This window comes from Hyaena hyaena, unplaced genomic scaffold (assembly GCF_003009895.1).
Source record: "Hyaena hyaena isolate Hyena2069 unplaced genomic scaffold, ASM300989v1 scaffold_79, whole genome shotgun sequence".
Lineage (NCBI taxonomy): Eukaryota > Metazoa > Chordata > Mammalia > Carnivora > Hyaenidae > Hyaena > Hyaena hyaena.
In genome coordinates, this window is record NW_024080711.1 from 895,132 (window position 1) to 910,760 (window position 15,629).

A 15,629-nucleotide genomic window follows, 5' to 3' on the forward strand; every position below is an offset into this window, starting at 1 on the left:
AATCTCTTTATAGCTGGCATCAACCTTGACCTGGGCTGTCACCCACTAAGGCCCCATTTCTCAACACTTCCATCACAAAACACTTTTTGTTTAAAACATCTAATTTGATAGTGTTTCATTTGCACATTCACATTGCATAGTATATATAAACTCCCTAGTGGGACTATTTAGTTGCTTTTTTAAAAAAAAGGTGAAGAGTTCTTTCATACTCAACATGAAGTACTTCCCCTCTCTCTTATTTTATTGTTTGTGTATGTGTCTATTTTTCTAAGTTGTCAAGATTTTTTAAGAGCAGGAACTTTTAATATTTATTATATTTGTTAACAGCATAGGGATCTTATAAGATAGGTAATCAACAAATACTAAATATAAGAAGTTTAAGCAGTTTATTAAAATTCTTATTTAGCTTGAAAATTAATAAATCAAGCCACAATGAAGTGGTATCAGAGGCACAAAAGAAGGTAAATGTAGATTTGCTATTTAATATCACCATGGGTGTGTTAACTCAGTAATTTTCAAAACATCTTAAAGGTAGATACTATCATCATTCCCATTTTGAAAATGTAGAAAGTAGTAACTTTCCCAGAGTCATAAGAAAAAATTTCAACACCCAAAAGTCTGCATAGCCTGTTAGATTCTATCATCCCTTTAAAGGCAGTATACACTTTATTTTTAGAACAATTACACAAGATTATTCTTCAAGTCTTATCCCTGTGATCCAATTAAATTAACAGTCTGATGATAATCCCCTCTATCAGATGAAAACAACCAAAGGGGGAAGTGGAAGGAAAAGTCATTATTCATAACAAAGAGCGTGATCATTTTGGGATGTCATATTTCCAAACATTTTCCAAACACAGTAGTAAAGTATTCAAATTACTGAATTGAGAACTTACTTGTTCTAAGTGTACTACAGCCTGCCTATATATAATACTGCCCTCAACTGTCAATTCCACAGAATCACATTTTAAAAGAAATGCATTTGGAGTAGGAGTTTCATCAAATGTCCCTCTATAAAATGTGGTCCAAGAAGGTTTATGTTCTTCCAAACTCTGGCGAATGGTGTTTATTATAGGTGTTAAAAAGCAAAAGAAAAAAAAATAAGATGAGATAACAGTTCATGAGTCTTGGATCAACAAATAGGTCTTTTTCAGAAAAGCATTTGTAATTAATCAATTAAGGTGAGAAACCCTCAAGTCAGACTGGGTTGGGTTCTTTGGTAATACTGCTAATTAAAAAAGACTCTGAGATCTTAAAAGCTATTTTCAAGAAGGGAATTAACCTCCACCAAAAAGCGTTTTTAACTTCTCATTAAACAATAAATGAACTCCCCAATATAACAAAAGTTGGGCACTTCTTGCGAATTAAATGCAATAGTCTTTCTTAGATTAAAACAAACAAACAAACAAACAAACAAACAGGCATACAGGTCAACCGTCTTCTTTTGGTCTACTTAACTCTACATACTAACATTTGATTGACTGTCCTTACATTCTCACCTGGCCATCCTGCCTGTGGCTAACCCCACTGTAAGCATATATTCATTTAGGGAAGAAGGAAGAATGCTCACAACAAATTCTGTTAAAAGAAACTCACAAAACTTTTTATGCTGAAACCTTTTAGCAATCTATTCCAATGTAAACAAATGTGCATGTGCATATCACAGGATTCATGCTGATAACAAATCAGTTAGCTATACTTCCATGTTTTATTGCCAAGAGCCAACTGTAGCAATAAATAAATAATCAAGCCACTAGAAAATAATTAGTGAATTCTAGCAAGATGTAAGACTACTGTATACTACATTACTACTTATGTCACACATTGTATCCTACCAAAAATGCAAAACTAAATCAATGACAAATGACAACTGGTACCACATTTTCATTCAGAAAGAACAAATGAAGAATGACCTGTTGCACAGAAATGTACCTAATACACACCGGGAAGTGCTGAGACACAGTGGCTAAGCACACCATTCCTCCCAAGCCAATTCAAGTCTGTGCTGCCTAAAAATATTGGTATGCTTAATATCATATGAAATACCATAAACATCAATAGTCTGTCCTGTTTTCAAGGAGAATGAAGGAATGGAGACAATCCTCTGAAGTTGGGAAAAAAAAAATGAACATGATTAAAGTAAATTCTAAATCAGAGTAACGAAGTAGAAATCATCGGGCCATAAAGATGGGAATTAACAATGATTTGTATCAGAAACAGTTAAGACCAAACTAAAGCCAAAGGCTTTGTGTATGAGATTTTGACAAAGATAGAGCAGTCAGACAGACCAGGGTTTTAAAGATATATAAGAGCTGTGTGCAGCACAGAACTGCTAAAATTAGGTAGACAAAACGGACAGGCAATTTGAAAAGAAAGATGAACTCTAGCTTTTGGCATATTGAAACTGACAGCGATCCTAAATCTCCTAAAGAGCAGTGTTTATTCTCCATGTAAAACCATTGCAATAAAGAGCTGTAAGAATGAGGATGAAATCACAATAGGGATCTCGGCAATTCTAGGAAAAACAATATTCTATATTATAATTTCAGTGGACTACAATATGTTTTCTAACTATCATTGACACCTGAGCGTCTATAATTTTAACTTAAAAATATTTTCATACATATACATGTTCTTCACTATGAATGCACCAAAGATCACCTACTTTGGGATCAAAAATATGTAATCAAATTAATCTCAATAGTCCAATAACATTTAATTCAATATTATAAAGGCAAAACTATTTCATATCCTGGGCTCCCTTCATGTGCCTGACCCACTATAGACATATATAGAAAATACAGAAAGAGTATCTATATAGAATGCAGATACTATATTCATGGGGTAAAAGTCTTTCATAGGTTAAAGACCCAATTATAAGAACAAGATTAATGTATAAATAATGATTAACAAACTATAAAAACTATAAAATGGAAGACACTGAGAATCAATTCTGGTATTACTAAAAGAAGAAAATGAGTCCAAAGAACAGAACGAAACTGTCAAAGATCAAATTTTCAAAAAATCTGTCACCTTATAAAACCTCAGATTTTCCTTATAAAGACAAATAAGTATTTTTGCACGTCCACCAACCCACCTTTTTAAGAGGCAAAATTTGGTGTCATTTTAAGAAATTTACTTATTTTTTTAAATTTGTTTCTGAGGGAGAGAGAGACAGTGTGAGCAGGGGAGGGTCAGAGAGACAGAGACACAGAATCTGAAACAGGCTCCAGGCTCTGAGCTGGCTGTCAGCACAGAGCCTGACACGGGGCTCGAACCCACGAACCGTGAGATCATGACCTAAGCTAAAGTCCAACACTCAACCGACTGAGCCACCCAGGCACCCCTAAAATTTATTTTTTGAGAGAGAGAGAGAGAAAGAGAACAAGCAGGGGAGGGGCAGAGAGTAGGAGAGACAGAATCCAAAGGAGGCTCCGCACCAACAGCGCAGAGACTGATGCAGGGCTCCACTTCACAACTGTGAGATCATGACCTGAGCCAGATGAAGAGTCAGATGTTTAAACCACTGCCACCCATATGCCCCTGTTGTCATTTTTTTGCTGAAGTCTTTTCCTGCCCTTGGAAGTCACTTATTCCTTAGTTTACAACACTATACACATGATCCTTCACTCATAGGTAAGCAAACAGGACAATGGCCATGACTTGGGCTAAATGCCTGAGGATAGAAGGTTTTTCAAATATTCTCTGGAATCCCTCTCAGCTTCTATCAGCAATTACTGGTATCTGTTAACTGAGGAACAATCTGATATTTGTTTCCAAAACCATACTAAATTGGTTATAATTACTTAAAATATTATGCTATCTAAATATTAGGAAATACAACTGTGAAAAAACACGTTACTATGAAAACTAAATTGAGTGTTTTGGAACAACTGGCTTTTAAAGGAGAGTTACATACAGAAAAATCGCTTAGGTTCAACAATTATTAAGACCAGAAAAAAATACACATTTCTAGAAGGAATCTGAACTGACTGCTTATCAAGCATTTATGTTCTCACTCTACTATGCAAATCCAAAATGTATTTATAAAGGATCCGTCTATATGGGTAGTTAGAAAATTATTTGAAAAGGTGTTGGGAAGTGCCAGGGTCGCTCAGTCAGTTAAGTGTCCGACTCTAGGCTTCAGCTCAGGTCATGATCTCTCAGTTCATGAGCTTGAGTTGTATGCTGGGGTCTGCACTGACAGTGTGAGGCCACTTGGGATTTTCTATCTACCCCTCCCCAACTCAACCTCTTGTCTCTCCCAAAATAAATAAATAAAACTTAAAAAAACAGTCTTGGTCTCACATTAAAACCAGGCAACAGAACATATATAAATATCTACATTTTCATTTAAAACAAAGATTTAAAACAAGTATGATCACATAGACTACTTCTCAATTAACCAATTAATTAGGATGCTTCTACTGTACCACTATTGAGGTATTACTAGTAGGATTTCTTTTAATGATAAAGTTGAGTTCTTAAAAAATGAAAAGCAAAATTACTCTTGGTAAGCTATTATATAAATAACTCTAAAATAGCTTATTTTCCACCTTTCTAATTCAAAATGCCTCTGCTGAGGCTGCATACAATCTCTTCCTTTCCCTTCTGTAGATAAAGAGTTGGATCAGAGGCACCTCAATCAGTTAAGCATCTGACTTCAACTCAGGTCATGATCTCACAGGCGGGGAGTTCAAGCCCTGTGTTGGGCTCTGTGCTGTCAGTTCAGAGCCTGGAGCCTGCTTCATATTCTGTGTCTCCCCCCACTCCCTGCCCCTCCCCCACTCACACTCTGTCTCTCAAAAAAAATGAGTAAATGTTAAAACAAATTTAAAAAAAGAGTTGGATCATTATTTAAAATTTTTAATGTTTTATTTATTTCTGAGAGAGAAGCAGCGTGAGCAGGGGAGGGTCAAAGAGAGAGGGAGACAAAGAATTGGAAGCAGGCTCCAGGATCCGAGCTGTCAACACAGAGCCCACCATGGGGCTCGAACCCACAAACCATGAGACCATGAATGACCTAAGTTGAAGTTGGACGCTTAACTGACTGAGCCACCCAGGTGCTCCGGATCATTATTTTAGATGTGTGCCTATACTTCCCATATTTGAGATTTTTAACTCAGGTTTTTTTCACTCTAATTCCAATTTTAAATCCTTTAATATTTTCCTCTCAGTTTGCTTTTGACACACGAATAATAATCTTCACGGCTCATCTTATCACTAAAACTAAGCATTCCCATGTCCATCTCTTACTAGAACAGGTAGAAAGTACTACATTCTAAGTTTATTTGAGGGGGGGGAGAGAGAGCGAGCACTTGGATCAAGTGAGTGGGGGAGGGGCAGGGAGAGAGAGTCTTAAACAGTACAGAGCCTGAGCCCACAAACCCTGAGATCACGACCTGAGCCTGAAATCAAGAGTCTGATGTTTAACTGACCGAGCCACCCAAGTGTCCTGAAAGCATTCCATTCTTACTGCTATACTGGAAAAGGATACGTTGTCTATTGCTCTTAATCAAGTTGTTGATCATTCTTCCCCTTCCCACCAGACAGCAAACATCTGCCTTTCTAGTGTCATTCCTTTATTTTCTTTCATTTCCCCATCATACACCTCAGACTTCCCAGCTGTATAAAATACCTCAACAGGTGCAATACTTACTGCTTATCATGGTAATTCTTCAGAAAATATTGAATTTTATTATCAAAAAGACTGTCCAAGGCATTCCTCTCTAGGAGAGAGACTGTAGATATGTACCTACTATGCCACAGGCCTTTGTATTTTGAAACATACCAAAAGCCTTTTGACAAAAACATGTAAATATATTAAGTGGTAAAGTATTAACACTATAAAATCCTTTTGAGAAGCCTTATTCCAATAAATGAGCTGCCTAGTGATTTTCAACTTACAATTTCATATGGCTGTTTTCAAAGCCCAGGGCACATATTAAGATATTCAGACGAGGAAAGCCTCCAAAGCTACCTGGTTACTTAGCTGCTTAACAGCAGTTCTGAAGGCTGGAGATAAAAACCAGTGCCCAGCAACCACACCTAAGATGTGAGAAACTTAATAAAATTGAATTCAATCAAGTTAAATGAGTTAACTCTTACTCTTACTCAACCACTGCTGCCAACTGTTACAAATGCTAGATTCAAGATTTTGCTGCTTCACATTCTACAAGCTGTTCTTCGCCTTATTCCTGTAGCTTTCAAATTTTTTAATAGAACTTTGGAAAATTTACTGGTCAGTATGGACCCTCTGCCCCACAACAATACAGTTTTTAAGGCTTCTTGGATTTAAATCCCATTCCTGGACTCTTAAGAGACTCCTGATTTTCATTCCTCATAACAATCTTACAGGGTAGACATTATTCTAATTGAACTCCCTCCATTTTCTCAGAGGGACTGCATGATTTTCTTAGGCCTTGCAACTATTAGATGACTAAAAGTTGGTCTGACTCAAAACCTGGCATTCTTTTTATACCACTACATTCTTCTTTGAACTTGAATTGGGTTTTCTGGTATATAGTTCATCATTTTGTCATTTCACATTCAAGACAAAATATCCAATTTTTAGCTTCGTCTTATGGGTTTATGCAGAGGAAGTATTACAGATCACTAGTGTTGAGTCCCTGCTCGACTAGCAAGAAAGCTTTTGGTCTAAGATCTGGCAGGAAAAGGCCGATTGCATTAGTTCACATATTGCAAACTTCAAATTAACAACACAAGAACCCCAAGTTCTCTAGTGTAAAGAGAAGTCCATGTTGTAAAGAATATGCCTGTGACCATTTTCCATAGTAATGCTCTACAATTCTTGCACAAAGTGACAAAGCTACGCTTTCTGGTAAATGGTATAAATTAAACACTTGATAAATGCACATAACCAGAATGACCATCACCATTTTATAACAGACTAAAAGCTCTTTAGAAAAACTTAGCTCCTTTTTATGGGAAAAGGGTCTTAGCCAGTGTGATAAAGGTGCTCAATAGAACAATGAAGTCTGGTTCATCACTGATAAAACTGAACAGTAACATTAATTCTGAAAAGGGATCACCTGCTTATTTTTCTCAAATGAAAAAAAAATCAAAGTTCAGAAAAAAGCTAGAATAAAAATTATGATTATTTTTTTACCATGTAAGTGAGCCCTTCAAATATAATTAAAACAAACTTCCACTAATCAAGTACATCAAAGAATTTTTTCTCTAGGAGAAATGGCAGTTCTGCTGTATTTTATTCTTGTTTTACTTGAAGAGGGAAAAGGAATTTTATGTAAGACGTTTCCAGAGCCAACATGACCTGTTTGAAAAAGATGACAGGCCTACTTGTAAAGAACCACGATATCTGTAAATACTGAATTTTCCCAAGATGAAACAGAAAAGGCCTTGAAAAATTAGCAGTGCTGCTGACCTAGTTCTAATACCCTCTTTTCCAAAAGAAGCCTTTTTGTCCATTTACTTATTAGCAAATACCTGAATACATACTATATGTTAGGAAGCATGAGCCATACAAAGACCAGTAACAGAGCAGAGTTAAAAGATTTACTTTTAGATCACTAAAAGACCAAGGCTGGAAGCAAAAGCTTTTGTATAGTGAAGGAATTAAACTTTCATTTATCTATACACTCATGGTGGAAATTTCATTTAGACTTGGTGAGAGGCCAGTATTATTCTGAAGAACATGGGTAGTCACCAATAAATATCAAACCTCATTAAAAATTAACAATCTATTTAGAGATGAATCTAGTTATTCTCATCCACTGATCCCATGAAGTATTTCTTTTTTCTTGATAAGGAAATGAAAGGGAAACAAAGTTAAAACTGCTACAGTCTTTTCCTCACAATGACAGGAGCTTTTATACCTTGTATGGGGAAAACATGCAAATACCTACCTGGAATAGCAAAGAAGCTTGTTAGTAGAAAGTAAATGTTACTACATCCCGTTAGTCCTAAGATTCCTAAGCCAACAAACTCTTTGAAACCAAAATCAAAATTATCTAATCTATCAGGTATAGTAATTGGGGGGGAAACCACAGAGTTAACAAAATTAAGTAACATATATTCAGTATAGTATATAACACATACTATACTAGCCATTAAAGAGAATAAGGGAAAAAAACCCCAACACATTTTTTATTACAGAAAAACATATTTTTGAATCTTAAATATTCTTATTACCTTAGCAAACCACAAGATAAACATTTGTTATTTAGCCTTGATTAAAAACATGGAATTCTTTTCCCATCTTAAAAATAAATGACACAGGAGTGCTTGGGTGGCTCAGTCGGTTAAGTGGCCAACTTCAGCTCAGGTCATTATCTTGTGGTTTGTGAGTTCAAGCCCCACATGGGGTTCTGTGCTGACAGCTCAGAGCCTGGAGCCTGTTTCAGATTCTGTCTCTCTCTCTCTCCCTGCCCTTCCCCTGCTCGTGCTCTGTCTCTCTCGGTCTCAAAAATAAACAAATAGTAATTTAAAAAAAATTTTAATAAATAAATAATGCCTATCAATATGAAGATTTTAAAGAAAAAAGAAAAAAAAAGCAGCACCCAAGACAGATACTACATGAGGATGAGAAGACTTGGTGAGCCCATATTCATTAAGATAAAAAATATTGCTCTTTAAAAGACAGCCATGAAGAAAGTACCATTTCAGAAAAATATTCATAACTTAGGACTTAAAGATATTCTATTAGTAATTAAAGACTTGTGTAAAGGAATATTAATACCATCACAACTTTAATAAAAGCCCCAAATCTAAAACCATGTCAGAAATAATCCTCTATTGCTCATTATATATAGCCCTTCTGTGAACAAGGTCCAGATGAGTATGCACCTGGATTTCTACTCGGAGTCCCATAAACAGTAACCTGTCCAGAGAAGCTGGGATGCTCGCTCCCTACACAAGAGCCCTACCATACTGAGACCCAGTGTGTAACTTGAAATCCTACAGGTAATCATTTAGTAAAATCACTCCTGCTTCATTCAGAAAGTATTAATGTATATATGTTATATGCTAAATGACTGGCTCTTCTACTGATTTATCTTCAGATTTTAAACTTTTCTGAATGAGAATGCTATCATTTGTAAGAAAACAGATTAAAATTAACAAAAATGCTATGTACTCTTCTTTAAAGCTTTTTAAAGAAGCAGTGCTTCCACACAGCAGGTACTGAATTCTAAAAATATTTCTTGATGGAAACTAGAACACAAGTTTTGAGTTATTCATGATCTTTTACTGTAGTTGCCAGTGTTCAAAATTGACCTCTAACAAATGCAGGAAGAGGTAAAAAGCAACTCTGAAGTCACAGCATAAGCTGATTCATTGCATAGCGGCGAAACCAGGGATGGGTAGGTCTGCAGACCTTATACATAAGGTCTGTTACATCTCTTATACATAAAACAAGATATGCAAAACTCCTGTGTCCCCAGATGTACATTTAAGAAAATGAATTCTAGAACTACTACAAATACATTAACCATAACTGAAATACTATCTTTTCAATTAGTACAAAACATACGTCTTTTTTTTTTTTTTGGTCTATCTGAAGTGACTAATAATCAGTATTCCATTTAATTTATACAAACTTAACTACAACTGTTCTAATACCTTTTAGTAATGACACCTTGAAGACTTTTTAGAACACTCTTATAAAGGAAAAGAAAACCCAAAGAAAGAAAAAATTGAGAGCAACACCTGATATTCGTTACAGGAACCCTACATTATAGTGAAGCTAGACTGAATGTTTGATTCTCACCAGTACATCATTGCAGATATCTCTTAGCTCGGTCTCAATTTTCTCTCTGTATTCTCGAGCCATCTGCTGTTTTTTCTCAGCACCTTCCGTCTTTTGCTCAATACTTGAGACGACCCTCCAAGATGACCTACGGGCTCCTACAACATTTTTATAAGCAACCGAGAGAAGATTCCTCTCCTCATTGGATAATTCAGCTCCTTGCTCAGTTACAGACTTCATGCAGGCTGCCATGTCATCATATCGCTCAGCCTGCTCGGCCAGTTTGGCCTTCTGCACCAGCTCATTTTTATCCATGACTGGATGTTCTGCAGGGAAAAAAAGTAACATTTAGATATTTTTCCATCAAAATACACAGACTCAAAATTATACCTTTTGTAAATGTTATATTAACACCTCAAACCTAATGGCCTGTGGAAAAGTCTTCACATGAGGAATTCAATGTAGTCCCAACAAAAGGATGACCAGAATAGTGGGGAAGAAAGGAAGAGAGAAGGCATACTCAGCATTCAGGGGGACAATTTAAAACCATTAACATAAATGTAGCAAAACTAAAATCATCATCTTTGTTCAGAAGATCCTAATTTCACATCAAGTCAAAGCACATTTGATCAAAGAGCTACCCTAAAATCCAACCCTTACCTTACTTAGCCAAAATCTCAATTCCACTTTCCAATAGCTTAAATAATCCAAGTCAGCAGTTTATCTTTAGTGAAAGCACTAGCAATGAAGAACATTACAACCTCTATCATTTTTCCAGAATCCTGATTCAAGTCAGCTTAATGTAATTCGTGTCTTTTCATTTTAATAATACCTATTGTTCTGGTCAGAAACATTTAAGCTTACATTTTATTGGTATTATTCCCACCCCAAACCCAGGGATCCCAGCAACATTTGACAGCAGATCATAGCATGACAATTTTCTGGAAGAACGTGCCAAATTGCCTGACTTAAGGCATTTTGAATAGAACACACCCACCCACCATGGCCATCTAACAGACCCTAAGGCCTCATTTACCTGTACCTTGTTATACACAGAGATGCTTTAAAAATACATCCATGAGTCCTGACTCTTAACTTCATGTGAGCACTAAAATGTATATAGTAAGTGCTTCTAGTGTGCACTAGAAGTGTGCACTGCTCTAGTTTAAATGCGTACTTACAGCACTGTTTCCAGTAGTCAATAAATACTGCACTTACTGCACTGTTTCCAGTAGTCAAAATTTAATTGATATTATCAATTCAAGTTGCCCTTACAATAACTTCTCACCTAGTTCTCTTTTCAAAGCTCCCTAGACGTTTTAATTTACCCGTTATACTTCTCCTTAGATATCCTTTTGAAAGGTACTAAAACAGTACAGAAAGATACTAAACCATACACTGATCCCACAGAATAAGTGATAAATATAGAGCCTGAAGTGCACTATTAAAAGGTGAACAGAAGAGCCACTGTCACTAGAAGAACTGACTCCCCGGTATCAGATCCTTTACCTTCCCAGGAAAATCCCACAATACTTTTTTAAAGCCAAATCAGAACAAGGTGAACAAGTAATCATCTAGCTTGGATGCAAGGGATGCCGTGTCAACGCGAAACTATATAAAATTTATGATTACATACCCCACCACCCTCAAAATTACTAATTTTCTCCCTAGGATCTAAAGAACGCTCTTAGGCTAACACTGCTTCTGACGAAAAATTATCAAAAACCAGTACAAAGGTTTCTCTCCCCAAACCCTCGGGTACAAGGGGAAGTGGATCAGGCTTCTCACACAGTAACTAGTACTCCCAAGGCCTCGCATCGTATTGCGGAGAAGACTCGCCGCACCCATTTAACCCTTAACCGACGTTAAGACGTCGAGTGAGGTGAAACGAACACGGGCAGACCTTGACTTTAAAGTGCAAATCCTTCCGTCCGCGCTCTCCGCAACCACCCCTCCTTGGCTCCGCCCAAGTCCCCGATTCTCCTTCTTTGTCATGGCGGATCTGTGTCAAGGAGCCCAACCTACTGCTGAGTGTTAATTCCCCCCCACCAGAGCGAGAGGGAGGAGCGGCGCGCCCCCGCCCGAGCCGGGGAAAGGGGGGGGGAAGCAGCCCGCCCGCCCCGAGGGCAGAGACGCCAGAGCCGCCCGCAGAAGCGGAACCACGACCGGCCGGGCGGCGGACACACCCCACTCTCCCACCCGCGTCTCCTCCGCCACCGGACACCAATGGTGCTCATTTAGTCTATAAGGACCCGACAGCTGCAGCAGGTGGGGGAGGGGGCCAGAGCCACACCCAGGCAAGCGGGGGCACGGCCGGCTGTTACGCTCAGCCTTACCCGCCCTAAGAGGAGGTCACCGTCTAAAAAGCGAGCACTGGGACCCTCGATTCAAGCCCACCAGGCAGGCGAGCGAGACGCCGGCCCACCGTCTTCCCCGTTTTCTTCTCTAACCCCCCGCTGGGCACACAGTCCCCCATTCACCCGAAGGAAAACAAAACAAAAAAAAAAACCCAGCCCCATCCCCCACCCTACCGCGGAACCCAGGAAATTCGGCCCCGGGTCCCGGGCCAGCCCCACCCCGGGGCCGGCTCCCGCCCGGGCCAGAAGCGAAGCCTCGCCCTGGCGTACCTGGCGGGCGCGGCGCCTCCAGCCCAGCCTCGGCTCGCGGCCCGGTCCCCAGGCCCGGCCCTGCTGCCGCGCCGCCGCCCGGGTGGGGGAGGGCTGGGTGCCGTCGCCGCAGCGCGGGGCGCGGAGGCTGCGCCGAGAAGCGGGCGGGAGAGGCAGGGGGAGGGGAGGGAGGAGAGGGCGGCGAGGGGAGGGGGCGGCCTCACCTGCGCCACTGCAATGCCCGCAGCCGCCGAGTCATTATCTCGGGCGGAAGCGGGGAGCGAGGCGGCGACGAGGCAGGGGCTTGGGCGGGGGGCGGGGGGGGGCACGAGGGTGGGAACGGATCGCGCCCGGCGGAGCCTCGGTCACCCCCGGGAGCTGGAGACCGGGCGGGTCCCCGGGGATCTCGCGTGTGGGCGCCCTTTCCACCCCGGGGGACGGGGACCGGGAACCGGCGCTCATCGGGGCCAAGGCGTCGATCCGGAAGCAAGTAGCCCGAGGAAGCCGCGAGCCGCCCGCCCGAACCCAGCGGAAAAGAAGCCGCCGCCCGTCTCCGCCTGAAGAGACTCCGCCTCAGCCCTGCGCCGCTACCGCCGGGCGAGCAGGGCTGAGGGGTTGTGGAGCGGGGACGGCCCCCGCGCTTTCCGAAGGCGGGTCTGGGAAAGGAAGGAGTAGGACGAGGCGGCGGCGGCCGGGTCCCTTACCTGTGTCCGGAGTGGGTGGCGACGGCGGACGGACGGACGGGGGCTCAGCAGTCTCTGGGCGGCAGCGGCGAGGCTGAGACTCTGTCCCTGGATCTCGCAGCTCACAGGCTACAGCCGCTCCGCAGACACGGGGTTTCCTCCAATCACCAGCCCCGGCAGCAGGGGCACCACACGCACGATGACGTCAAACGCTGCTATGGCAACCGTTGATTGGTGCCCACAGCTCTGGGGGCCCAGTGCAACCGCCGCTCCCAAGCGCGCGCGTCCTGCCTGCCCGCCCGCGCTAGAGGGCGAGCGGCGGAGCGCACCACCTTTCCCGCTACCAATACTCCTCCCCAGCCCGCTCAGCTCCCAACTTCTCTGCTCTTGGGAGAGTGAGCCTGGGCAGGACGCTCCTTCCTTTTTTTCCCCCTTCTCTCCCCCAACCACTACCTTCCTACCTCGCCTTCCCCTCAGATCCCCCACAACCTTCCCAGGCTCACTCTTCCCCAAAACCAGCAAGAAGGAAATCCCTCCCCACCCCCACCTTAGTTTTTCGTGCGGCCCTTCTGCGCCTGCGCCAGTCACTCCCTCTAGAAGGGGCGCCGGTTCAGCAACATCCGGGACCTTTCACATCCCCCCCATCCCCTTCCAGGCGCCCTGGTCCGCCCCGCCCTCTGTGCTTCGCGGTGGTAACTGCCTCCTGGGCCGGCCCGAGGCTGGGTTACGCGAGCGGCTCCGCCGCTCTGGCATTGTGATCAGGACTTGGGGGTGGCGGGGGAGGGCGGTGTGGCGCGCTACCACCTCAGCCCGCCGCACCCGGTAGCCGGGCGGGGCCGACCTGAGCGCGCAGCCCCTCCCTTCCTCCCTCCCGCGGCTCTACCTGCAGGCTCGCGGAAAGCCGCCTTAGACCTTTTAAGGCTCGGAATAGGGAGTGAGGCGTCCGGCCCCGGAGTGCGGGCTGAGTGACGGGAAGGTTTTCCAATCGGGGCCTCGGGATCTGCGCGCTGTGACAGCTGCGAGGGGACAATGGAGGCGCGAAGTTGGGGGTGAGGTGGGGCGGGCGGGGCGGAGCTGGCGGGAGGTGAGGCCTGGAAGGAGTGGCCGCCTGCAACTCCCGAGAGGAGACGGCAGCCTTTCTAGGTGGTCGGTGCGGCTGACCCTGGAGACCTTAACCTAAGGTTAAGGTTAAGGTTTGCCTAGCCGAAGAGAGGCAGAGAGCAGAGGTTAGACCGTACTGACTCGTTTCTGGTAGACTCCATTTTTCTCTCCAAATAAAAGCGTCCAGTTGTAGAGTTCACGTTGCAGTGATTTAAAACATAAAGTTATCATTACCTATTTTCTCCCGAAGCAGGCTTTGCGGGACGTGGTAGGTCCCAGGGCACCAGGTGGCAGTGGAAGGGGGCCGCAGGCAGGGCCCGCAGCAAGGACCCGGAGCCGCGAAGAGGGGAAAGAGCAAAGCGGAAATTGCAGGTGCGGTACCAACGGGCCGACCTAAACCGGTAGAGCCTCCACCCAATCAATTTAAGGAAGTTCAAAGAGATACATTGACTGTAAAATGCCTCTGCCCCCTCTCCCTTTAAATGTGTTAGGGCTAAGATTCGCGCTTGGATGACCTGCAAAACCAGTTGCAAAAGTCATCTAGAGTTTATAGTTGCAGTGAGAACTCAAATGTTCCTACCCCTTTGCACATTCCATCTAGGCCTTATCGATTTTTCCAGTCTGTCCTTTCTTTTAATCTGTCCCGTCATCATAAGTGTACTCTTTAATCGCCATCCCCTGTTTCCCCCCATCTGCCCACCTACCTCTCCTCTGGTAACCATCAGTTCGTTCTCTCTATAGTTAAGAGTCTGTTTCTTGGTCTTTTTTTCTTCCCAACATACCTTTATTGAGCACCTACTAGGAGGCCTGCCTTGAGGCACAGCTGACAAAGGAGCCTCAGGAGAGTTCAGCCTCAAGTTGTCCAGGGGACTGAATTTATCAGTAGCAGACACATAAAATCTTTCCTCACTCTTCCAGCGCCTTGTCTGTTCCGCATGTTGGATACAGCGTTCCTGCCACAGACCGTTCTACAAATTACGTTTTGCCTGAAGTTCCAGCTGGCATTTAGATAGTCAAGTATAAACCAGGAAGAGAGTTTTCCAGTTTCAGGGCTTTATATTTTCCCCCAAGTGGCCGCATCAGAACAGATTCATACTAGGCTGAATGGGTGAACAAAATGACCAGGGTTGTATTTCTAAGATATTAAAGTGTCAACCTTCTTGGGCTGTCAAGTAACTTCTTTGCTAGAGTTAAAAGACCTATTCGATTAACTATCACTTAAAAGAACTATTTCAAAACCCTTTCTTTTTAAGTTCTCTTTGCTTTTGTGCTAGGCATGGCACCAGAAATTTGACAGAAAATATTGTTAAATCTTACTTAAAATGGAAACTGCGGTTTCTCTAATCTCAACTCTGTGTCTAGGTAGAACATATGCCTTTTGGCTTTAGAGGAAGTTTCGGGATTTCTATGCATTAATAAATTGCAGATTTACTTTAGGAAACAGTTAAATTAGGTGTTTGCTTCATGTCTTAAAAAGCAAAGCGTGTGTGTATGAAACCTGGGAAGTATTAG

At 42.5% G+C, this 15,629-nt stretch overlaps 1 protein-coding gene across 1 annotated transcript in view; it reads right to left on the reverse strand.

The window, feature by feature from the left end:
* The window catches only part of YWHAZ (tyrosine 3-monooxygenase/tryptophan 5-monooxygenase activation protein zeta), a 33,171-nt gene extending 19,533 nt beyond the window's left edge, over positions 1-13,638 (reverse strand). The window contains exons 1-3 of the mRNA XM_039233782.1: positions 13,564-13,638; positions 13,038-13,228; positions 9,749-10,053 (exon numbers count right to left, since the gene is read on the reverse strand). Of these exons, the coding sequence (XP_039089713.1) occupies positions 9,749-10,042 (294 nt within the window). The 5' untranslated portion in view covers positions 10,043-10,053; positions 13,038-13,228; positions 13,564-13,638. The remainder of the gene's footprint in view (positions 1-9,748; positions 10,054-13,037; positions 13,229-13,563) is intronic.
* Between the last annotated feature and the right edge of the window lie 1,991 nt (positions 13,639-15,629).